Source organism: Vigna unguiculata, chromosome 3, assembly GCF_004118075.2.
Source record: "Vigna unguiculata cultivar IT97K-499-35 chromosome 3, ASM411807v1, whole genome shotgun sequence".
Lineage (NCBI taxonomy): Eukaryota > Viridiplantae > Streptophyta > Magnoliopsida > Fabales > Fabaceae > Vigna > Vigna unguiculata.
In genome coordinates this window covers 9627122-9650966 of record NC_040281.1, presented here as the reverse complement: position 1 = coordinate 9650966, position 23845 = coordinate 9627122, and the positions used below count along the sequence as shown (strand labels likewise).

The 23845-nt window shown below is 27.5% G+C and overlaps 2 protein-coding genes across 2 annotated transcripts; both read left to right on the top strand.

The window, feature by feature from the left end:
* Positions 1-3170: 3170 nt before the first annotated feature.
* Positions 3171-4257, top strand: LOC114174886 (transcription factor bHLH162-like). The gene is made up of 3 exons (XM_028059619.1): positions 3171-3356; positions 3432-3758; positions 3909-4257. Exons 1-3 carry the CDS (start codon positions 3237-3239, stop codon positions 3975-3977), a joined length of 516 nt encoding a protein of 171 aa, XP_027915420.1. The 5' UTR covers positions 3171-3236; the 3' UTR covers positions 3978-4257.
* Positions 4258-13764: 9507 nt separating this feature from the next.
* On the top strand, positions 13765-15759 carry LOC114178369 (non-classical arabinogalactan protein 31). The gene is made up of 2 exons (XM_028064224.1): positions 13765-14437; positions 15180-15759. The coding sequence occupies exons 1-2, from the start codon at positions 13864-13866 to the stop codon at positions 15470-15472; spliced, it is 867 nt and encodes a 288-aa protein (XP_027920025.1). The 5' UTR covers positions 13765-13863; the 3' UTR covers positions 15473-15759.
* The last annotated feature ends 8086 nt before the right edge of the window (positions 15760-23845 follow it).

Sequence of the window (23845 nt, the reverse complement as noted above, 5' to 3'; positions counted from 1 at the left end):
ATTGATATTACAAAAAGAAATCTATAACCACAAAAAATATATCATTGATTAAAATAATGTTTGTAAACATTAACGAAAACATAATCACGAAATACATTAGGAAAATGAATTTAGGTAACTTTCATAGAAATTAGTCTCATCGAGAAAAATCAAATGATTTGACTCGAATTTCGAGCTCAAGTGATTTGGTATAGTTTTCGGTTCAACTCTACTCAGTTTTATCTTCGATGAAGATCTATTCGACTCAACTCTCAATTCGTACTAGCACGTCTTGAATTTTGACTAAGGGTGACTTGTCTCGAATTTCGATCATGATCAACTTATCTCAACCTTTAGCTAGGGTTGACTTATCTTGAACTTTGGTAAGGTTGACTCAACTCGACCTTCTACCCGGATAAACTCATATCGTCTTTTCAACTTGGGTAGGCAATGCTTGATTGTTGACACGAACTGACATAGTTCAACCTTCGGCTTGAGCAACTTGGGTCAACTTTCGGATAGGGTCCATTCAGCTCGACCATTGGCTCATACCTTGTCAACTCAACCTTTAGGTTTGGCGTACTCAACTCAACCTTCGACCTATGCTGACTCATTTTGAACCTCGACCAAGATTGAATCTTCTCGACCTTTGGTCTTGACCAAATCATCTCGAACTTCAATTAGGGTTGACTTTCTTCAACCTTTGGTCGGGTTGACAACTCAGCTCAATTTTCTGCCTAAGTCGACTTTGCTCGGCCCAATGCTCGACTTTTAACCCGAGCCTACTTAGCTTGGCTTTCAGTCCACGCCAACTTTTATCCTTGGTCCCAGTTTGACTCATCTTGATGGTCTACTCGTCTTGATCTTTGGTCAAGATTACCTTGTCTTGACTTTTGGTCAGAGTCGACTCTTCTCAACCTTCAACTAGGGGTGGTTAGTTTGAACCTCTAGCTAGGGTCGACTAGTGTCGACCTTTAGTCAAGGTTGACATGACTTGACCTTTCGCCCGAGTCGACTTTCTCGACTTTTTGCCCTTGTCGAGTTGGCTTGACCCTTTGATTCAAATCAACTTAGCTCAACATTCAGTGTTGAAGGTCAAGCCAATTCAGCTCGGGATGAAGGATAAGCAGAATCGATCATGGTTGATGGTCTAAACAAGTTGGCTAAGGCCGAAGGTTGAGACAAGCCAACTTAAACCAAATGAATCAATCCAATTCAAAAGTTAAGCCAAATATTTTTAAAATAGAATTTTGCCTTAAAAAAATAATTTGCTTTATCTAAAAAGAAATTCAATATATTTTAATAACTCTACCCAAACAAATTATTTAAAAAATGAAAAGATGTTTAATTATAAATAATTTAAATATCATATATTTTAATTTCTTGAAATTATTAAAATTCCTTATGCAAAGACAAGTCAATGTTTTCATTAAAAAAATAGTAGTTAACATCAATTGACAAGTACTTCCATCATTAATGGAAGAGAAAACCGTCAATTCAGAAATCATTTTAACCTATGTCGACAAAAACTATCTTTTCTTGAAATTGATTGAGAAATAACTAAATATATATCTAGTTGAGGTGAACAAAAGAAAATCATGTGTAGGATCAGCTAGAAAATACTTATATTCATAAAATCAATCCTTGTAAGAATATTTCTTCTAAGAATCACAATAAACAACAATAACAAAATAAGAAAGAAACTTGTCAAAATCAATTGTAAGAAACTTGTCAAAGTTGTTAATGTGTAGACCTTGACCAAGTCGATGACATTTGGATCACAACCAAGTTAATTAATGATATCTTTATTGAAATGAACCAATAACTCATCTCTCAAATCAAGAATAGTATAAAAAAGGAAATGACATAAATATAAAAAAAAGGAATAAAGAAATTTAATTATGATATTACTTTAAGTAAAATTTAAAATTATCTAATTTTATATAATAAATTTATTTTTATAATTTTGTAAAATTACAATTTCTTTTCATGTCAAAATCACATATTTTATTATAAAACATTTCAAATTTCAAATTATATGTAACATCTAATTGTATGTCAAAATTTCCCACTAATGTGTTTGACCCATTTAAAAAATCAGACGTACATTAAAGTTGTGTTTTAGCACATTCAAAAAATCTAAGTCTAATTGACGTTTGTGTTTGTGTTTATTACATTAGAAAACAAACTTAAACAAGTAATTAACATGTCAAATTAAAATAATTCACAAATAGCTCACGGACAGTTTAACTCATTTACACCCGTAAAACACATGCAATATACTTCTTAGTTAATATATCATGTTCTTTACTTGTTAAGTATATAGGTTATAATTAAGCAATTTCATTGTTCATAATGATTAAAGATTATATATTAATGAAATCTTAGATATATAAAGCTATAATATATTAATTCTTTTATCAGTAAATAAGTTGTACTTGTATATATCGATTTATACAAACTCAATTTTGATTAAGACATTTATATAGCTACAATTGAACTATTAAAGAATGTGGATTGTTATAATATCAACATATAAGAATAATATCATTTTTTGATTTACCATAAAAGAAGTAAAGAAAATATTTAATTTAGTTCATGTAAAAGTTTGGATTTAGATTACAAATAAAATTTTAAAAGTCAAATTTTCATATTTATTAATTAATGTGTATGTTCAATTTTAGACATAAAATCTTTAAGCTATTTTGTTTGAAGTCGAAGTATTACATATCTGTTCTAATTATTCTGTCCAATACTGCATGCAAACATATTTATCCTCATTATGCATATGTGAGAGATTTCTTTGTGCGACTTTCATTTGCATTTATACGAATGACAACAGAAAATATAATGTAAGATCGTGATTTTGATGTATAATAAACTTGTTTATATATTGAAAAATCTTAGTAATTAAAAAATTAAAAATCTGTTTTGTTATAAACTTTTTGGATAAAACATCATATTTGTTCCACCAGTATGTTTTTTATTGCAGGTAAAAAAAAATTAAACTACCAAGAGTTGGATTATAAATATAGAAATAGAAAGGAAAAATACATACCGGTTGAATACAAACAGTCAAAGACAATCTGCGACAAAATTGTGTCCCCACCACATCTCATATCCCATAACCTTTAGCAGTAGCATTTAATCATTGTAATGTGCTTTACTAAAAGTCACTAGAAACTCCAACAACCTAGCAACCCTTATCTGGTATGAAATCCAGTGGTTGATCCATTGAATCCTTAATTAGCATATTCATGGAGAACAACCCTAGTTCATCAAAAAGTGGTAGAAAATTGGTTGAGAGGGATAGAAGAAATCAAATGAAGGATCTTTTCTCCAAGCTCAACTCAGTTCTTCCTCCTCAAAGCTCAAGGGTATCATCCTCTTTTTTCTCTTCATAAATCTCTTCTTCTCTATATGCTCTCAAACATTTCAATCTTTCTTTGCAGGAGGGAATTTCGCGTCCAGATCAGATAGGTGAAGCCATAGACTACATAAAGAACTTGCAGATTAAGTTGGAGAAAATGAAGGAGAAAAAGGGTAACTTAACAGACATCGTAAGGTCAAGAAATGCTACCATGAATATGGAATTCAAATCTCCACAGTTTAAGATCCAACAAATAGGTTCAGTCTTGGAGGTTGTTCTAGTAACTGGGTTGGATTGTCCTTTCATTTTCAATGAGACCATTCGTATTCTTCAAGAAGAAGGATCTGATATAGTTAATGCCAGTTATACAGTTCTTCAAAATGCAGTTCTCCATAAAATACACTCTCAGGTGAACTATGAATGAACTTGTGTGTAAAAAAAGTGAAAAAAATTGTATTTTCTAAACTATCAAGATTGAGCTCACATTTAAATTAACTTAAGTCTATATTTCAATAAAACTATACTACTCTTAGACATGCAACTTGTTTGCATTTTGCAGGTAGATGAATCTGGCAATGCAGCTTCGAGGATATCCGAGAAACTGAAGAATTGTGTCAATGGTCGGTAGCATGAATTGAATTATATTAGAAGAGGACAGCATTGTTTTACCTAGTAAGCAGATTCATAATCACTGTCTTGTTTGCTTTCAATATCACGATTCGGATTATGTGTTTCTGTGTGTATCATGTTGCAAAATCTGATGAAAAAGGTTGTTTTGTTTGTTTTATAGTAAGAATTTTTGACGTTTATTCCGATTTCATGTTCGATGTGAATCGAAGATCACTATGTTAGGGAAAGAGAAAAATAAGAGAATAACGAAGGAGTCTGGAGATGATGTATGCATATCATTTCATGAATCAATATTTTTGATCCAGCTATCTTAAACGAGTAAGAGGGGTTTTGCATGCCAAATTTTTCTTCTAGAAAATGTAAGATCTGTTAAAAAAATGTGTATTCTCACTATTCTGTCAATTTAAGTAGATAAATTATTTTACATAACTTGGTAAAGACTGAATAACCAGTGATAAGAAAATAATCAAATTCATATTTATATATTGTAAAAGTGTGTGTGAGTGTGTGTATGATGGAAACAAAATAACATTTACATTTACGATATATCCCTGCACTTTTTATTTTAGTAGGTTTATTACCATTTTAGTTTATATATGTGTGTTCATATTTAATTTGTAATGTATATATAGGTCAACCCTGATCATACACAAACATATACTTTCCCTCGTATGTGTTCAGTTATGCTAAATATTTTTCATTAAGGTCACATGGTTCCTATGTTTTACTTATCAACAAAATTAAATTGGTTTAAAGGAAATCTAATATGAATGAAAATATAGAAATTAAAGTCTTTTAGCATTACCAGGAAAAATCAATGCAAATGACCCTATGAGCATTGACAATGTGTGAATCACAATACAAAATGTCTTTAGTATATTTTTATTCCATCAGAAAATACTTTTTGGCCCCTTTTAACTAACTATATTATCCTTGTTGATCAACCATACATCTATAGCAGAAAAAATTGATTGGAATCTGCGAATCAATCCAGCTCACTACGGGTTCGGATCGGGTTTGATTGAAAATATTTTACAAATTTCGATACGAATTGATGTTTTACCTGACCCACTTAGAACTCGGCTCACTCAGGTTGAACTCGTGGTGAACCGGGTTGACTCACCAACCCGCAAATAAAAGGTTACACAAGTGTTTTTTTTTTTTAAGTTGGGGTTTGCATTTAGGTAAGGTTATGTTGTTTTTTTTAGCCAACACATAGATAATTTGTTTTTTTTTGTGATTTTGGTTTGTATTTGTACTGTATTAAAGTTTATTTAGATTTTAATTAGAATTATAATTTAGTTTTGAGTGAAAAAAATAAAAAAAATTGTATTCTTTTTAATTAAGTGCGTTCGTGAGTTAATCCGTTTAATTCACCAACCTGTGGTGAGTCGGGCCAAGTTCAAATTTTTTTGGCTCACTAATAAGTGAGTCAAATTGGGTTGACTCATTAAGTGATCAACCCATGGTGAATCGAGTCGGGTCTGACCGGATTACCTGCTTTGACAGCTCTAGAAACATCCATGCAAAAGTATAATACTTTCACTTAAGTAATGACATAGAGATTTTATTTTTATCCTCGAAATTTAAAAGTAATTTTTTAGTCTATAAATGTAAATTTGATATTTTCAGTCTCTCAAATTTAAAAAAAATATATCTTTTTAATCTTTTGATAGTCTGCAAATTTAACATTTGTTAGTTGTTAGTAGAAAGTAAACCTACAACTTTTCCCCCTTCTTTCTAAGAACTAAGTCATCTTATGAATCCAGCTCAGTTTGTTTGTGAATGAAATGTTAGCTTATGAGTTTTTCTTTTTAGATTAAATTATAGTTACTGTGATCAGAACATCCGAATACAATGTTTTGTTTTGCTTCACAAAGATTTAGGGAGTTTAAAATCAAAAACAGGTTCATCTTTTACACATTGTTCGTTACTTGAAATTACGCAAGCTTAAAATCAGGAAGAATTGTATTCATAAAAATGTTGGAAAAGATGTTCTTTATACACTTAAACCTATTCATAAAATACAAAAATGTTGGCATAGAAGTTATACGCCAACTATTTTTTTTTTATCTTTTAATTTTACTAATAGAAAGAAGACATTTAATACTAGTTATTTATATATCAATATTTACATCAATTTTAGATTCATTATAGATGTGATACAATAAATCTGTAAATGGATGAATGGAGAAACATTACAACAATTTAAATTTCTAACAAAATTACATGAATACTAATTTGGCATACATAATCTAATATTAATGTTAATCTTAAATCTAATGTTATTATAATTTTATTTCTAATTATAATTTTAATTTGACTAATATTAATTTTAATTTTAATTTTACCAATATTAATTCTGATGATTTAACTTAAATTAATTTAAAGGAAATTTAAATCTTAATTCTAATGATAGTCTAATCTTAATCTAATCTTAATAAAAGATAAATAAAGTTATTCCTACTTTAGCTATATATAAAAATAAATCAAATGTTAGTAATTTGTTGCTGTAGTTATAACATGAACAAAAAGTTGCGAAATGGAATGTGATAGTGTTGCAGTGAACTGGCTACGTGGGGTTGTGATGACGAACTGGCGGCACAATGTTAGAAGAGTGGCTACGTAACAAGCAACTGTCATGATGAAACGGGCGATTTGGCCAGTAAAGTGAACCTTTGGGGAGAAACGCCGTTGAAGGAAACAAAGAAAAGGGATGTGTGAAGCAACAAAAACAAGATGAGAGGTGTTTTAATGGTACATTACATTTGTTGTTAAGTTTAAAAATCTCGTTAGGATAGATACGAGAGAAGAGAAAGTAATGATTATAATACCATGTTAGAAATAAGATTTAAACAAAACTCAACTCCACATAACTAATTTATAAAATGAGATTAGTATCCCACTTATGTACTGTAAAATGATTTTATCTCTAGTCGATGTGAGATTTTCAACAACTCCTTCATCAGTTGGCACAATAATCTCACACAATAAACACAAACATAACTTCACGTTTGTAACTAAACTCAAACTATATGTAAATAATTATCAACGAGTAATATTGCGTCCTACAAGATGAAGGAGTATAAATCACAATGAACTAATTCAAACAATCTACTTATAGTGAAGTGAACAATGATTCTTTTGATGGACAAACATCACATATTCTATTATTGTTATTTATGCTAAACTGACTCACATAGGAAATGAATTTTAACACCTTGTCTGACGGGTGACTCAGAAATCTATCATAAATCAATTGATGAATCTTTGACAAATATTAATTCATACACCTTTGAAATACCACAAAAAATAAATGTGACAAGTATTACAATCGACGTCCTTGTCTTTCGATCCTAAATTTGATAGAGTATGAGACTGATTCTCATTGTCCTCCATCATAATCTCTTACAATTCTGAAAAAGAAAAAGAAAAGTAATTTTCCCCAACAAGAAAACTCATATATCTTTATTCATCAAGTCATCAATATAAATGCATATTACAAAACTCTACTATCCAACATAAGATAAATTTACAACTATTAAAAATATCTATCAAATAATGTCTATAAATATGACCATAATCATACCCATAAATAATTTTAGAATAATCTGCTAATAAAATAAAATAAATATATTTTCAAATTTTTGTGTTTGTCTAATTTGTTGTTTTTTAAATAAGCAATTTTACTTGTTTATAAGTAAACGAGATTTCTTAAATTAGTGATTATTTTAATTTATTATTTAAAAACACTTATTTTAAATTTAGCCTAATTAATCGAAACCAGACTAGGCTAATGAACCCTAGTATAGTTTGCATGGGGCAAATTGCTTCGTACACCAATATAATTTTGACCAATCCCAAAATTTGTTTTTATGCATCCTTATTTGATTGTCCATGTGATGTGTTTAGATTGACCAATCCCACATGGTGGAGTTAAATAAGAAAAATCCTTCGGACCATAAAAGTGCAAAAAGATATGATGAGGTAGCGGAAGAAAAAGCCCAGTATGAGCAATTGCAAACAAGAGGCCCAAGAACAAAGCCCATGCACTCATTCGGCTTAGGCCAAGTTTTTAAGTGTGTAGTTTGCAGCAGGTAGGGGTCAACCTGAATCCAAGTTTAATGTGCTTGCTTGAGAAGATTCAATAAACACTTCTTCAAGAATGACATTGATTGCTTCACGTGAAGGATTTAGCCTCAATTTTTGTGACACTTATTTCTTTTTTATTACGCTTGCCTTCATTAATTTAGTGTTTGGATAACTTTCATAACATTTCTATAGTCAACTGCTATTAAACATCTTTTCAGCAAGAAATCAGATTCCCAGACCAATATCATTGCTTACTACAAACTTAAATAAAATGAAGGGGTCTTCTTTCTACATAATATTTTTAACCCAAGTTGGTACTTTTACATATTTTTAATTTTTTATATAAAATAAAAGTCCCGTTGATTATATTGTTTCTTCCGCCATTCACATGCCCTTAATTTTAATACTTTATATTATTTTTAAAGATTAAATATATTTTGGTTTCTTAATTTTTAGTAAAAATTAAAATTAATTATTTTTCAAATTTTGGCTCAATTTAGTCTTTCGACTATAAAAGTGTCTAGATTTAATTATTTTAATCAAACTTTACTAAGTTTATATAACACTTCAAACGCATTTTATAATAGCATTTGAATTGTTTACATTGTTTGACAAATGTTCACTTTAATGTTAACTGAAAAACTATCATGAAACGCGTTTGAAATGTCAAATAAATCTAACAAAATTTGATTAAAAGAATCAAATCCACGTGTGTTTAAAAAATCGAGAAACTAAATTTGGACAAAATTTTGAAGATAAACTAATTTCAATTTTCATTGAAAATTAAGAAACCAATAATACATTTAACCATCTCTTTTGATCGGTTAGTAAAATAATATCAAACTTCATTTAACACGATCTCTAATATTGTTAAAAATTAACTTTAAATTCAATTTAACCTCATAAAATCTACTTTTAAAAAAAACTTATATCCATTTATATATTATAATTGATCTTGTCTCTAAACGTCGTTGCATTTCTAAAAAAATTATAAATATACAATCTTACCAAAATAAAATTAAAAGCTCGACTCATTCTAATTACTTTTTTTAATGATGGTAAAAGTTATTGCCTCAACATATTTAGAATGGAAGTATATATTGATAATTATTAGGAGAAGTTGTTAATAGTATTTCAATAGGAAAGAGTATTATAAATGTTGTGCGTGGTTTTATGTGCAAAGTACATGCAAAACTCAACCACATAAAAGAGTGTTAAAACTTCCCTAGATCAATCTTTAAATACTGAATTTCCCATAACATTATGAGCTACCAACACCAATGTGAAAAAAATTGACTTATAATTGATATGCAAACAACATGATATTGGATTGAGAGTTTTTGAAAAACTTGACAAGAACACTATTTCCAAAGTTGGGGTTGGAAATCGAGCAATATCATGCTTCATGGTAAAGGAAGGAATGAAATTAATCGTGATTAAGGATTGGAATTAATAGATAATGCCTTCTATGACCTTCAAATTAATTAAAACCTCCCCTAAGTGTAGCATTATTGAAAAAAAAAATAAAGATTGGGTTTAACTGGGGTAGGAGAGTCTTTCTAAATCTTGCTAATCCCATCAATGATCCCACAGTTTTTTATACATTATTTTTTCAGTAATAGAAATAAAAAAATTGGAGTTGTTGGTAATTAATGATTATACATGTGTTTCATATATTTTATTCACATAAAAAGTGAGAATATTACTTACACATATGAGGAAAAAGAGAAATTTATCTATCCTATATTCAGACATCTAAAAAGAACTTTAATAATTAAATATTAAAATTACATTTAATTTAAATGTTATTAATTAAAATCCACCAATAAATATAATACTGTCTTTGATATCAAAAGTTGATGAATATATACATGTTATCATACAAGTATTACTCCATCATCGTTGATTCGTTATCTAATTTTATATTCATAAAACTATTAAATATTTAAGAAAAACTTATATATAGAACAAAATTACCCTATTACAATGTCTAAAGAACTTAATTTGCACAATTGAGAAGCTTGATAACAAAATTTTACACTTACGATATTGGAAAATAAAAATTACCCAAACTGTGACTTTTTTTATGTGAATTTAACAAACAAAGTATTTATGTATAATATTTTGAGAACATGATAATATATTTTTATTTTAAAAAGTATGTTATATATAAAAATATATCTTAACCTAGTGTTATAATTAATTTATTTTACGTATTAGCCATGCTGAATCTTGATATTGATTCATAACATTAATATATTCCATTACATATAACATCGAGTTTTAATAGACTTTTCTAATTATAAATTGTTTGCAAAATATTTTATATTTTATTTTTTAACGTTTTTCACAAGGAACGAAAAATTATATTTATAAACGTGAAAAATCAATTTACGTCATTCTAATAACTAAAAAAAAAATGATTTGAAAATTTAAATTTTATCTTAAAAGGTTATTCTAGAGATGATATGTTAATAATATATGTAATAGTTATTTTGGTTTACATCTATATATTTGAAGTGATTTTCAAAAGAAGGAAAATAAGGTTTGTTCCTTCGTCGTAGAAGTGAGATCAAAATTAATGTAATTACAAATTTGCTTTTTAATTATAAAGTTTTAATGTTCAGTGGAGTGTTGTAATTGCGAATAGATTAAAGTCTTCAAAATTTTGAACTTAAAAATTAATTAGTATTATATTCCAATATTCATATAAAAGGTAAAGTATCTAATTTTATGGTAAATATTTTCATAAATTAAAAAATTCATATCATCAACAAAATAAATTTTAAGATAAATCATTGACTATTAAAAAATTGTTTCATTATTGATTTTTCGATTATAATTAGGTTTACTAAATTTCTTAATTGATAGGACTATTTAAAATTTAGTATAATAATATAGACAAAATAAAATAATAATCTTTTTTCTAAATTCAATTGATGAAATTATTTATTTTCGTGCACCATTATCATTGCACTTAAAATCAACAAATAAAAAAAAGTAAGCTAATATTCTAAAAGAATATTATACAATTCACTTTTTATTATATAAAAATATATAAACAAATTAAATATATATATATATATATATATATATATAATATCGGTAATTATATTATTTATAACAATATATAAAAAGATATTTTTTTTTATGTTTACGTTTGTTATTTCAGTTTTGCAATTAATTATTATTTTGAAAATAATTTATTTTATAAATAATTTATTTTTTATTATTATTTTAAAATTCTTTTTTATCTTTAACAATTATTTTTGAAAAAAATTTTCTTTTATAATTTTATATTTAATAATTATTTTAAAAATTAATTATATATTTTTTATTTATCTTAATTCAAATTTTTATAAAAATTAAAACATACGAACACACGTAATAGCATAATAGGTACTGTGTTAAGAATAGTTTGATATAATTTATTTTATAATTTTTTGTTAAAAAAATTTAAATTGAATAGAAATAAAAAAATTTAAATAGCATATAAAATAAAACACTTATAAATTTATTATTTCATTGGGAGATTTTAAGTTAAAGTTAATATGAATCCTTTATTGATTATGTATGGACATTAAATTCTTTATATGCTTTTACTTATATTTATTTCAGAAAAAACAAACAGGACATGAATATTTTAAACTAAAAATTAAACTCACTCCAAGACTAAATTCAGAATCAATGAATTCTTGCAGTCCATGAAAATCAAACAGAACTTCTTTTAATGGAATTTTCCTAAAATCTGTGAATGCATAATACCACATCTCAAAATTATAAAATTACAAAAATAACATTGTTATGATTTATTTAACCATTCAGTTATTTATTGAATCCATATACTTGTAAATTATTTGTTTAAGATACAACTGTCATCTTTTTATCATTTTAGTTTTTGTTATCTAAATAATAACAAAATACATTAAATTATAGTTACCAAGATTAAATAAAATTATTTTATAGATAATATAAAAAATATAAAGTTTGTTTAACTTTAACCCATCTAAATAAGTAAGTAATTTAATTAATTTTATATACAGATTTAGATGTTTCATTTTGGAAAACTGAAAGAGATAAAATAATAAGAGCCAGAAGTGTTGTATTTATGTTTCTTGGGGGCCGGACAAGATAATGGCTTGTGCGCGTAGAAACGGCTTTATTTTGGACCGTTCAGGCCAGAACAGGTTTTTGTCCCTATATTAACGTCAGTTCCCATAAAAAATACGGAAAAAAATGTTGCAGAAGTAAGAATGATAATCATACAGACATAAATTTGTTCCGTTTTATAAAATTTTAATATATTTTAATTAATACAGTAAATAATTGTCTGGACAAAATCATTGGTACAAATTAATGTGATTATTAATTAAATTAAAAAGTTATTTTTATTATTTTTAAAGTTTAGAATTAAAATATATTAAAGTTTTATAAATTTTAATTTTGTGTCAAATTTAAAGATTAAAAATATATTTAACTTTAAATAATATTAATATTTTTTTAAAAATATATTAAAAACTGTAGATTAAATCTAATTTACATCAACACACACGTTAAAAAACTTAATTAATCATTTGTCATATTTATTTATAATTTATTATACAAATTTAATTTACTTAAGATACTCTTCTGTTACCCATCATTTCACCTAGCCTCTTTCATGCTTTAAAATTTGAACTTTTCTTTTTGGTGGGTTTGCTTTTCTTTTTTGCACAAATAATTTCATTTTCTTCCTTAATAAATGCAATATCAGACACTGGACCCAAATTGTTTGATGTGGGTATTAAAGAAACGGAAAACTATTACCATAGCATTGGAAACTTCTACATAGATCTCGAAAGAAATGTAAAATTCTAAATATCCTATGCATGTGCATTTATCCGGCCATTTCAGCATTCTTATAAACAAATCCAATTATCTTCAATTAGAATATATTTTTAATATTTTTAATATCATATTAAAAATAACTCAAAAAATTATATTACAGCTTATGCTAATAATTTTTTTTTAATTTATTATGTTATCGTCGGATTGTTGTTGAATCACCAATAAACATTTAATTCATGTTTGATATATTAAATTCTCACAATAAAAAATATATAAAAATATCATATTAATTATAAATAAAATTAAATCACAGTATATTTGTGAGACAAATCACTTTATAAATTAATTTTATACAAATAAGATAGAGTTAAGTATTTTTAAATAAAATAATTTATAATAATTACTTGAATGATGTTAAAATAAACTTTTTACATGACATGAAATAAGAAACATTACTTACTTAACTGTGTAATGTTAGATCTTTTTATTTAAACTACATAAAAAAATTAAGAATTAATTAAAGATTATACAATTAATAGTCTTTATAAAATAAAAATAAATAATTTAAAATATAAAAAGAAAGAAAAAATAATCTACAATAACAAAGATAAAGTACACCTTATAAATTAAAAACTCTTATAATGTAATAAAACATAATTAAGATTACTGATACTGTAATGAAAAAAACATGATGTTACCTGTACATCAATTTTACCTTCTCACATAGCAGTTTTCTACTTTCCATTCTCATCCCAACACCACAAACCTAACCAGCTAAGCTACATATGATTAACAGGGAAACACTCACTTCCCTAATCTTCTTTCACAAATTTTGTTTACATATCAATAAAAACCGCAGAGAATCCCGGCATCAGCCCCTATAAATCAACCTCTGTCACCCTTTCAATACACTAACACTTCTCTTTCTTTCTCTTTCTCTCTCTCTTTCTTTCTGTCTTGGAACAATGGCCAAAGCCATGGCATTAGTGTTTTTCATGCTCCTGGTGACTGTGTTTGCAGAAGAGCTTCACACTCTTCCAACACCTCACTCCCCCACATCAGCCCCACTTCACCCACCAGCTTACCCACCGGCAAACGCCCCTCACCACCATCACCACCACCACCATTCACCAGCATCAGCACCTGCACCTCTTCACCCTCCTTCTCCCCCCACTCACCCCCATTACCCTCCAGCCCCTGCTCATCCTCCTACCCATCATCATCACCATCACCCTTCTGCTCCCGTTCACCCTCCTCTCAAACCTCCCGTTGCTCCACTTCACCCTCCAGTTCCAGTTCACCCTCCTGTCAAGCCTCCGGTTCCGGTCCGCCCTCCTGTCAAGCCTCCGGTTCCGGTCCACCCTCCTGTCAAGCCTCCGGTTCCGGTCCACCCTCCTGTCAAGCCTCCGGTTCCAGTCCACCCTCCAGTTCCTGTTCATCCCTTCCCTAGAAGTTTTGTGGCAGTTCAAGGTGTTGTCTACGTCAAGTCCTGCAAGTATGCTGGAGTTGACACCCTCCTGGGAGCCACACCACTGCTTGGTTAGTCTCCATTAACTATTCTTTAACTCTGCTTACTTTTATTTTTTCTGCAAGGTTACTATATACTCATACTCTATGTTTTGCTGTTCTAACCAAAGTACAAGTTTTTGCTTCCGGGGAAGTAAACCCTTTAAGAAATAATACCTTGCAGATGTTATTTGATATGTTTTAGATCTGGTCTTTTTATTTGTTTTTCTACTTTTTTTTCTTTTGCCATCTAATTTGTTGCCATTTCTAGTTCCACCAGACGAGGATCTAGGTAGATAAAGTTAACTTTGTTTCACTTTCATTTTATTTTACCTTAGAAGTATTTTATTTTATTGATACCCCCCCGCATGTACAATGATGTTATTTATTAATACGCCTTGAAGTGTTCTATTTTCAACTTGCTCTTTCCCATGCATGGCTGTAGCTTGATTTAAGGAAAGGAAATTTTCCAAAAGCAAAACCCATAGAAATGAGTGTGTTTTTCAACATAATGTAATGAACTTTAGTTTCGCATCTCAAGACAAAATAAATCCATGAGTTGGTTTGTGTACTGGTGTTTGAGAGAGAGAAAGAGGGATTTCGAAACAGCAATTACTTTAGGTTAAAGTTGATTTGTCGTGTTTCACCCAACCTGCACGGTTTCTGAGAACAGGACTTTGTTTGTTGTGACTGTTTTCACCTTTGTAAAGGTGACCCTTTTTACTCTTGTGAAATGACAATGTTGTCCCAATCTTGAGATGATTTGAAACTGCAGGTGCTGTTGTGAAGCTCCAATGCAACAACACGAAGTACAAGCTGGTCGAAACCACGAAGAGTGACAAGAACGGTTACTTCTACGTGGAAGCTCCGAAGGGCATCACAACGTACGGGGCTCACAAGTGCAATGTGGTTCTGGTTGGTGCACCAGGTGGCCTAAAAGCCTCAAATCTCCATGGTGGTGTCACCGGTGCTGTTCTGAGGCCAGAGAAGCCATTTTTGTCTAAGAAGTTGCCATTTGTGCTTTACAGTGTTGGGCCTCTGGCGTTTGAGCCGAAATGCCATTATTAGAAACAAGAAATTTGAATGGATTGTGTATGGGTTTGTTTCCGTTGTGGCCCTGTAGCTGGGTTTTCCCGTTTGTAGTGTTCTGAGTTTGAACTGGTCATACACAAAATAAGTGACATAGTTATGTATGAATTGTTTATTTAGTGTAAAAGAAATGTTGTTTATGGCTTTTTCTTAAGATGCTGCTGTCTCTTTTCTTCTATTGGTTTAGGGAACGTTATGATGATTAACTTTCAAAGGAAATTGTAGCCTAAACTTTTCTGAAAGGATCATGCTCCTCTTTTTACTCATTATTTTTTATTGTGTCGATTTATCATGATCTTTTTCTAAGATATACTTACTCTGTTTCATTACAGTCTGTTTTAAAAAAGATCACGATAATATGTATTAATATTCTGAGTTAAAAGAATTAAAATATTAATTTATTTATAACATAAAAGTATTATATTCTAAAATAGTTCTTGTATTCTTTTGATACATCGGTTTAATGTTTAGACTAGACCGAAGGTGAAGAAAGAAAAAAAAGAAGAGCAAAAGGAGATGAAGTTGTTTAAATATGTGGAGAAAGATGATGTAAAAGTAAAGAATGAATATTTTAAAATATTCTAATAGCATAATAAACAAATAAAATATTTTTTCTATAAAAACTTAATAAGAATGAATATAAACTAAAGTTGAAAAGTAATTAATTATAAAATGATTCTTATATACAATTTAAAATAACATTATGTTATTATATCATATATTTTTTTAATATAAAAAATGAATATCAAGCACGTTTGAATTAGGAAAATGATATCACATAATAAATCTTAAAAGAAAAAAAAAATCAAAATTTGGGTTTTAGTGTGTAAATATTTTTATTACATATAAAATATTTTATTTGTAGTCTTGAATACATATAAAATATAAATTATTAAAATGAAAGTTCAGTTATTTTCTGAAAAATAAAAATGTTTATTTTAATGTTTGGATATGTAAGATTTAAAATGATGAAAGTTAAAACATTGTTACATTATAGTTATGTTCACTTTGATATGACTTTTATTCCTTTCATTTTACAAGTAGTATCATTACTCATTATCAGCTTGTATCACGCTGTGTTTTTATTTATAATATGTAATAAATGAGTGTAATGATTTATGTATGGAGATGGAATTATGAAACATCCCTTTATATATATATATATATATATATATATATATATATATATATTTATTTATTTTTAAATTGGTTTAAAACTCGTTAATCCAGCTATGATGCAAACTTTCCCATTTCATAAAACTATCAACATATATATACTATTTCTTTAAATTCATTCTTTCAAACAATCATAATCATATATAGATGCTAATGTCTAATGTCTAATGTCATCATCACCAACCAGATCACATTATTATTCATTCAATGAATAAGATTGAGTAAAATCGAAACATATTATTACATTCTTAAACTAATAAAGATTTATATGTTAAATCTCATGCGATAATATAAGCCCCCATCTGTTCAACAAATAAGAAAAAAAAAAGAGATCCTAGAATTGGAGGGAAAATACAAACTCAGATCAAAATCTTGATTAAGATTGACCTATTCTTCATAATATCTAGTTGATGATCTCTAAAGAGAAAAAATGATGAATAATTGTATAAAAAAAAGCTTATAGTAAAGTTATAAATAATATAATTCGATGTTAGAGAAATGATCATTTATGAGAAATAGTTGTTTTGATTCTCTTCACCAATTCACTCATCATTAATGTTAAAAATCTCCTTGTCAACCAGGAAACAACCATGTTAGGAAAATACGCTTAAACTTCTATTAGAATAAGTTATTTCATACGTGATGAGAAAATAAAGAAGATAAACATGACAAACAAAATACATAAACAACAACATGAAAAGGTGGAAGAAGAGAAAATTTAAATCCTTCAAAGAAAATGACTATTCCTTGAAGCAAAATGCAAATGTAAAAGAAATGGAGAAATGACAACAAAAATTTATCTATATTTAGAAAATGTAATTATTATTATTATTATTATTATTATTATTATTATTATCAAAAAGTTACTTTATGTTCAAGCATAAGTGTGGAGTTAAAACTCATTCAAAATGCATTTAAATCTCTTTCATCATGTTAAAAAGTATCGATTCAAACAAATAGTTCACTTCTACAAAATAATTTCTACCTTGATTATGAGTTTGAGGAACCTTGTATATTTATCAATATTTAGTATATTTGAAATATAACTCTAATATTTTAAAACTCACTTAAAGATAAAACCTATACCAATGCAAAAATAGTTTTTCTATGAGGATTTATTATGTCGGTTATAGTCCACTCGACATGATAATTAAGTTGGTGACAAAATTGTAAATATGACGAGACTTTATATGACAGTTATCACAAGAATCGAAATAGAAAGTGAACGCGGTGACATTTTTGTAATAAAATAAAAGACTTTTTATGTCAGTTATCACTATAATCGGCACAGAAAGTAACCAATAAAGAAAGTGGACATGATGACAAATTCGTAATAAAGTATAAATTTTTTTACTTAGAACCAGCATAGAAAGTGAACGCTTATATTATTTAAAATTTTTAAAAAAGTATACTATGTCGGTTCATCACAATAACCAACATAAAATCTTTAATTTTCATCTTCTCCCTTCTCCCCCTCATACTGCACTTTACTGTTATGCTCACAATATTCTCCTTTTTCGCATTGCTTTCACTCTTGTGACTCTCATCTTCTTCCTTTTGCTGCACTTGGCTATCATTCTCGTCTTCTCCCTCTCGCTGATGGCTGCTTTAATTCTCGTAGAGGTCGCTCTCGTTGATGCCGCTCTTGTAGACCCTTAGTGCTCTCGCAATTGCTCTTGCTGAAGCTAGGTTTAGGGTTTGGGAATTTCCTATCTCAAAGGTACTCAATAGGTTTCAGTCTTCACCCCAACGATCTCATCGTTATGCTTTGTTGTTGCCTTCTCCCTCTCCCTCGCTTTGTTCACTTCTTTTGATTTCATGTTAGAAATTCTAATTTATGAAATTAGTTATCTAATAGCATATGATACTTGGTTGTTTTTATGTCTATTGATTTATGAAATCACATGTCAAACACAACAACGAAGAGGTGGAAGAAGCAAAGTAGGGAGTGAATGACAACAACGGTGTTAAGGATTTGGAAAAAAACGAGCCATGGTGAAATTAGAGTTTCATGAAAAGTTTAGGACTCAAACTTTCTCTCTTCATTGTGTCTAAAACTTACATAAAAAGTTGAAACCTTCTACATTAACATAGAAAACCATTTTTAACTAACATAAAAAGTCTTCTATTTACCGGTGTTGATAGTTGAACTTTTATCTTTTATTATATATTAGATTTATTATTCAATTTACAACGGTATTATAGGGGGACTTGTTTGGATAATATTTTCTACAAAAATTAGCTTCTATACATAGAATAAAATTAGCTTATGCATTGTTAAAATTCTTTCGTATATTTTTTCATAAAAATTCTTTCATACATTTTCTAATTTTAAGGAATTCATGTTTATAAGACCGATATCAAAATATTGTTTTTAAGTTTAATTATATTTTTTCATGCACTCTATAAAAATTATATAAAATATCTTTAGCAACAAATGATATATGTAATGTTTCTCAAATGATAAACAAAGTTTTACAATAAAATACAATATAACCTCTAAAAAATTATAATTTAATTTAGGGACGAAATATAATTTTTTATAATAGTTTCAGAATAAAAATTATATTTAATCTTTATTTTTATTAATTAGAAATTCTTAGAAACATCATTTATCGTGGTTCTCTCTTTATGTTAGTAATTCTTATTTATTGTGCAAAATAATTTTTCATAGTCATTCATAATTTATTTTATATACAAAAGAGATATAAAATTCGACCTCATTTCATGGTTAAGAAAATTATGGTGGTTGTTTAACCAAAATATTCTCGACCTTTATTAATGTTGTTCTTTATTCAAAGTATTTTTTTAATGGTACATCACTATTCGGTCAAAGAGAAATCATTAGAAACATTAGAAATAGTTTAATATTGTATATGAAGGAGAGATTTTAATAATTTTAAGTAATTGAATAGTAATTGAATTATTTATAATTGAATTCTCTTTATTTATTAAATAATTAATTTAGGTGTAGTAATTGAAATATTTTAATTTTTTAATTTGGATAAAATAATTTAATTTTTATTTATAGCGACTTCAACTCTATTTGTGAGTATAACTTAATTTAGTTTGACTTTCAAATTGGTACGACTTATTTTGACTTTTCGTACGACTCAACATTTAGTCCAAGTCAGTTTGGTTTGACCTTTGACTCGGGTCAGCCTGGTTTACTTTCGACTCAAGCCGATCTGACTCGACTTTTGGTCCGAATCGGTTTGACTCGATATTTGGCTCCATCAGTCTGACTAGATCTTTGACCCTATTCGGTTTTATGCTTGGATAGGCCCGTCTTAATCTTCAACCGGATAGGCTGGACCAATGAACAATTTCATAACTTAAAATTTTCAGTTTCGTTTTTTTAAATAAATTTCAAATTTTATTATTTTAGTTATTTAAAATTCGTTCTTCAAATTTTTCAATTTTATTCTTTTAAATTCTTTTATCTAAATATGTATTTTTTTTATTTAAAAAGAGTTTCAAATTCTTTAAATAAATAATTTTTTTTATAAAATTATCTCGTCTAAACATATTATAAAATATAGAAAGATGAGATTCATTTGAAGTATTTACGGGTGTCCAAAGAGAGAAATATTTTAAAAAAATATGGATAATATGAGAATGAGGTTGGATACCAGACATGTTAACATAGATTTTATATTAGTGTAGTGTACTATAATATTTGGGTTGGGTGGGTCCATATATAAATAAGGATAGGGTGCTTGGTCCCCGAAAAGGACGTGGTAATTACATCTTGTAGGGTAGGGGTACCTTCATTGTCATCAATCCTTGGACTACTCAAAGGTAACCAAATTCATTATTAGTGAAAATGACTGCTTTTGCTCATCCCTATTACTACAGTTACAAACGCCGTTACACCAATTTTTTTTATATTCAAGAATTTGTCATCTAACAATTATTTTTTGCTTTTCCTGTTAATTTATAGTTACCGGTTATTATTTTTTTTATGTTATTATAATTACCTCCCACATTGATTAAATTAATCAACTCTTAACAAAAACATTTATTTATGAATTGTAAATTTATTTATATATTATTTATGATGTAAGACCTTATTTTACAGATATAATTTTAAGAAACTTTTGGTTAAGTTAAAACTCTTACAAGTGAGGTAAAATTTTAAAAAAATAACATTGAGTTGCATACTAGTTTTAAGAGTATTATTTTTGAAAGAATATAAGTTCTGAGAGTTGAAAAATAAGTTAAATTAGTAGATGTAATATAAAAAATTGTAAAACATAATTCGGCTTCTGTTTAATTAAGATGGTTAATTAACTTTAATTAGTTTGATGAACATTAAAATTCAAACTAAGATTTACTTTGATTTTGTTCATAAACTGCTGTCTTTTTATGTGGATAATGATTGGATTTTTCTCTTCTTTTGTTAAAGGAGTGTAAATGATACCGAAAGGATATGTAATTAAGGAGTGTAAATGATATTAATATATTTATTTATAAACTTTCAAGCTGTTGAACAATGATAAAGTGTTTCAAATCTAATTTAAATGATGACAAATGAGTCAAACTAGTTAACTTGATCTGTTTTTTTAGTTATATGTATAATTAGCGGAATAATAACTTGTATATTGAAACAATTTTATGCCGTCAAAAACAAAATTAGTTTTTATTTTGATTAGTTAATTAGTTAATTTGAATTAAGTCCCTGATTTTATTTTATCCATACTAGTTCAATTTTTTTTTATAATTATAAGTTAAGTATAAATAACTTTTATAATTTTATTGTAAATTTTTTGTATTAACTTTGTAGATATAATAGACAAAAAGTAAGATTTAAAAAAGTAAAATTGATAAAATAATTATTTTAATTTAAATAAACTTTTATTTAAGAAGTAAAATTTGAAAATAAATATACACACAAAAAAGAAAATATTTTTTTTATATACGTATAATTTTGGTATTATTTTAATTAAAAGAACGAGTACCCAAACTTATTAATTTCATGGATGTTAATAATTTCATAAAATAAGCATCGTATATTTGATTCAACAAATAAAAATATATTAATGTTGTGTTCGTTTTAAAGAGAGTATATTTGCAAGGAAATAAATGAGAGTTCATGTGATGTTCGTTTAAGAGTATCTGTGCAGATGGCATAGCGAGGATTTTAGGAATCTCTAAAATTTGTAATCACGAACATAATGCGAAGATTTGGTAGGATTGGCTTGCGGTATTACATATTTATCCCTGTCATCTCTCTCTTGTTGCAACCATGAGGAGCTGCAACCATGAGAAGTCGCGCTGCAAACATAGAACTGATCCCATGTGTGAGGATTCAATCCCATTTGTGTTGGATCGGATATGCTGCTCTTGGAGTCGATCCCATTTGTGCTGGATCGGATATACTGCTCTTGGATTCGTTCCTTTGGCTGGATCAGATACGAGTGTGGTGGATCGGATACGTTATGTGGTAGATCGGATACGAGGTGGTGGATCCGATATGTTTTCTTTTTATTAATTTTTTTAGTTTCATTTATTGTGTTTAAAAAAATTAAGAAATTAATTTGCAATACTAATTAAACTGCGGGCTAAATAGTAATTTCATTATTACTTCTACTAAAACATATTTTTTAATCTATCACATCAATCAAATCTTTCTCAAACTTTCACAAAAATTACATATAAATTTACTCACCATCACTTCTAAATCCCTTAAAAAAACAACATAAATTTCACTCTTAAATCAACTCAAACTCATCCCTTCACTCTCTCACAGTTACTCTCCCCAAATGGAACCAAAATATTTAATTATGAAAATTAAAAATTAAAAATAAATAAAAAAGGAAATTAAAAAAAGAAACTAAATATTTAATTATGAAACCAAAACGAGGGTCAACATCATAATGATTACTCTTGAAAATTTTGGTAGGCTGCTATAAAATTTGCAGACAAAACGGTAATATCATGATTAGGGAGCTTCATATGATTTATGTGGACCACCCTTTTTATTTTCTACCTACACTCACCACCATCAAAGTTTATCAACAAGATTTTTTATTTGAATTTCATTGACAAAGAATGTGTTAAAAAATTTCATCGAAGATAACTTCAATAAAAATCAATCATTAAAATGTTGATAGATATTTTATCTCACATAAAAGAATATTTTTTTATCATCTTTTAATTACGTTATTTTATATTTAAATAATACAATTAGTTTGACACAATTTCTGTACTAAAAAAATAATTATATAACTTCTTCACTTATTTTTTTTAAATTATATTATTTCAATATATAAAAATAAGACAAAGAAGAAGCGCATGTTTCCGTTATTAATTATAAAATATGAATATGAAACATGTGTGTTCTCTTATCACTATTTGCACTCTGGTAATGGTTACGTTAAGATAAAAATGAGTTAGTTTATCAGTATAACTTATTTTAATTAAGTATAATTTTAAAAGTTGTGAAATTTGTTAATATATTTTATTGTTTACTTTTTAAAATAACTTTATTTTTTATCTTTTTCATTTATCTCTATTGTTTTTCTTTTTGTTATTTCTAAATCTTTCATTGCAAGCGAATATTCAGAAGAAGAGAGTTACTTCTGTATAATAAATTATTTTTGGCCCATTCGCAATATAAACCAATAAATCGATCTATGATTGAAATTGCATAATAATATTATTGAGAAAAATTCTACAGACTATTTTACAATTCTTTTTAGTCACCCAACCTTTTAAAATAAAAAAATATTCAAATGAAGAATATTTTAAAGAAATTATTTTAAAATCACTAAAAGGGTATTAAAAATAAATTTCATCTAAATAATTTTTTATTTATAACATTTGTTCTCAAATTGATAAATAAATATAAACTATTTTTTATTTATCTACAAAATCTTAAAACCTATTCTTAGAAAACCCCTTAACAAAATGTTTTGTTATCTGCGGTATTAGAAGGTATGAATTGTAAATATTTTATTTTATATGAACTTTTATATACAATCTGCATGAAATTTCTCACAACATATATAAAATTCTTAAAAAGTAAAAGTAAAATAATATTTTGGTGCAAAGATATATAGTAAATGCCTTTTATTTTCAAAACAAAATCCAGTAATCTCATATCTAAAACCATGTGGTGTGGTACATAAACTTTTCACTAGTGTCATGATTTCTTTTAATTTATGAGTTTAT

What these genes read in the sequence shown, in the direction of transcription:
- LOC114174886 (XM_028059619.1), top strand. Translation starts at nt 3,237, where the DNA reads ATGGAGAACAACCCTAGTTCATCAAAAAGTGGTAGAAAATTGGTTGAG. An exon ending in TTCCTCCTCAAAGCTCAAGG is followed by an intron (nt 3,357 to 3,431) that starts GTATCATCCTCT and finishes CTTTCTTTGCAG; the next exon opens with GAGGGAATTTCGCGTCCAGA. An exon ending in TCCATAAAATACACTCTCAG is followed by an intron (nt 3,759 to 3,908) that starts GTGAACTATGAA and finishes TGCATTTTGCAG; the next exon opens with GTAGATGAATCTGGCAATGC.
- LOC114178369 (XM_028064224.1), top strand. Translation starts at nt 13,864, where the DNA reads ATGGCCAAAGCCATGGCATTAGTGTTTTTCATGCTCCTGGTGACTGTG. An exon ending in GGGAGCCACACCACTGCTTG is followed by an intron (nt 14,438 to 15,179) that starts GTTAGTCTCCAT and finishes TTGAAACTGCAG; the next exon opens with GTGCTGTTGTGAAGCTCCAA.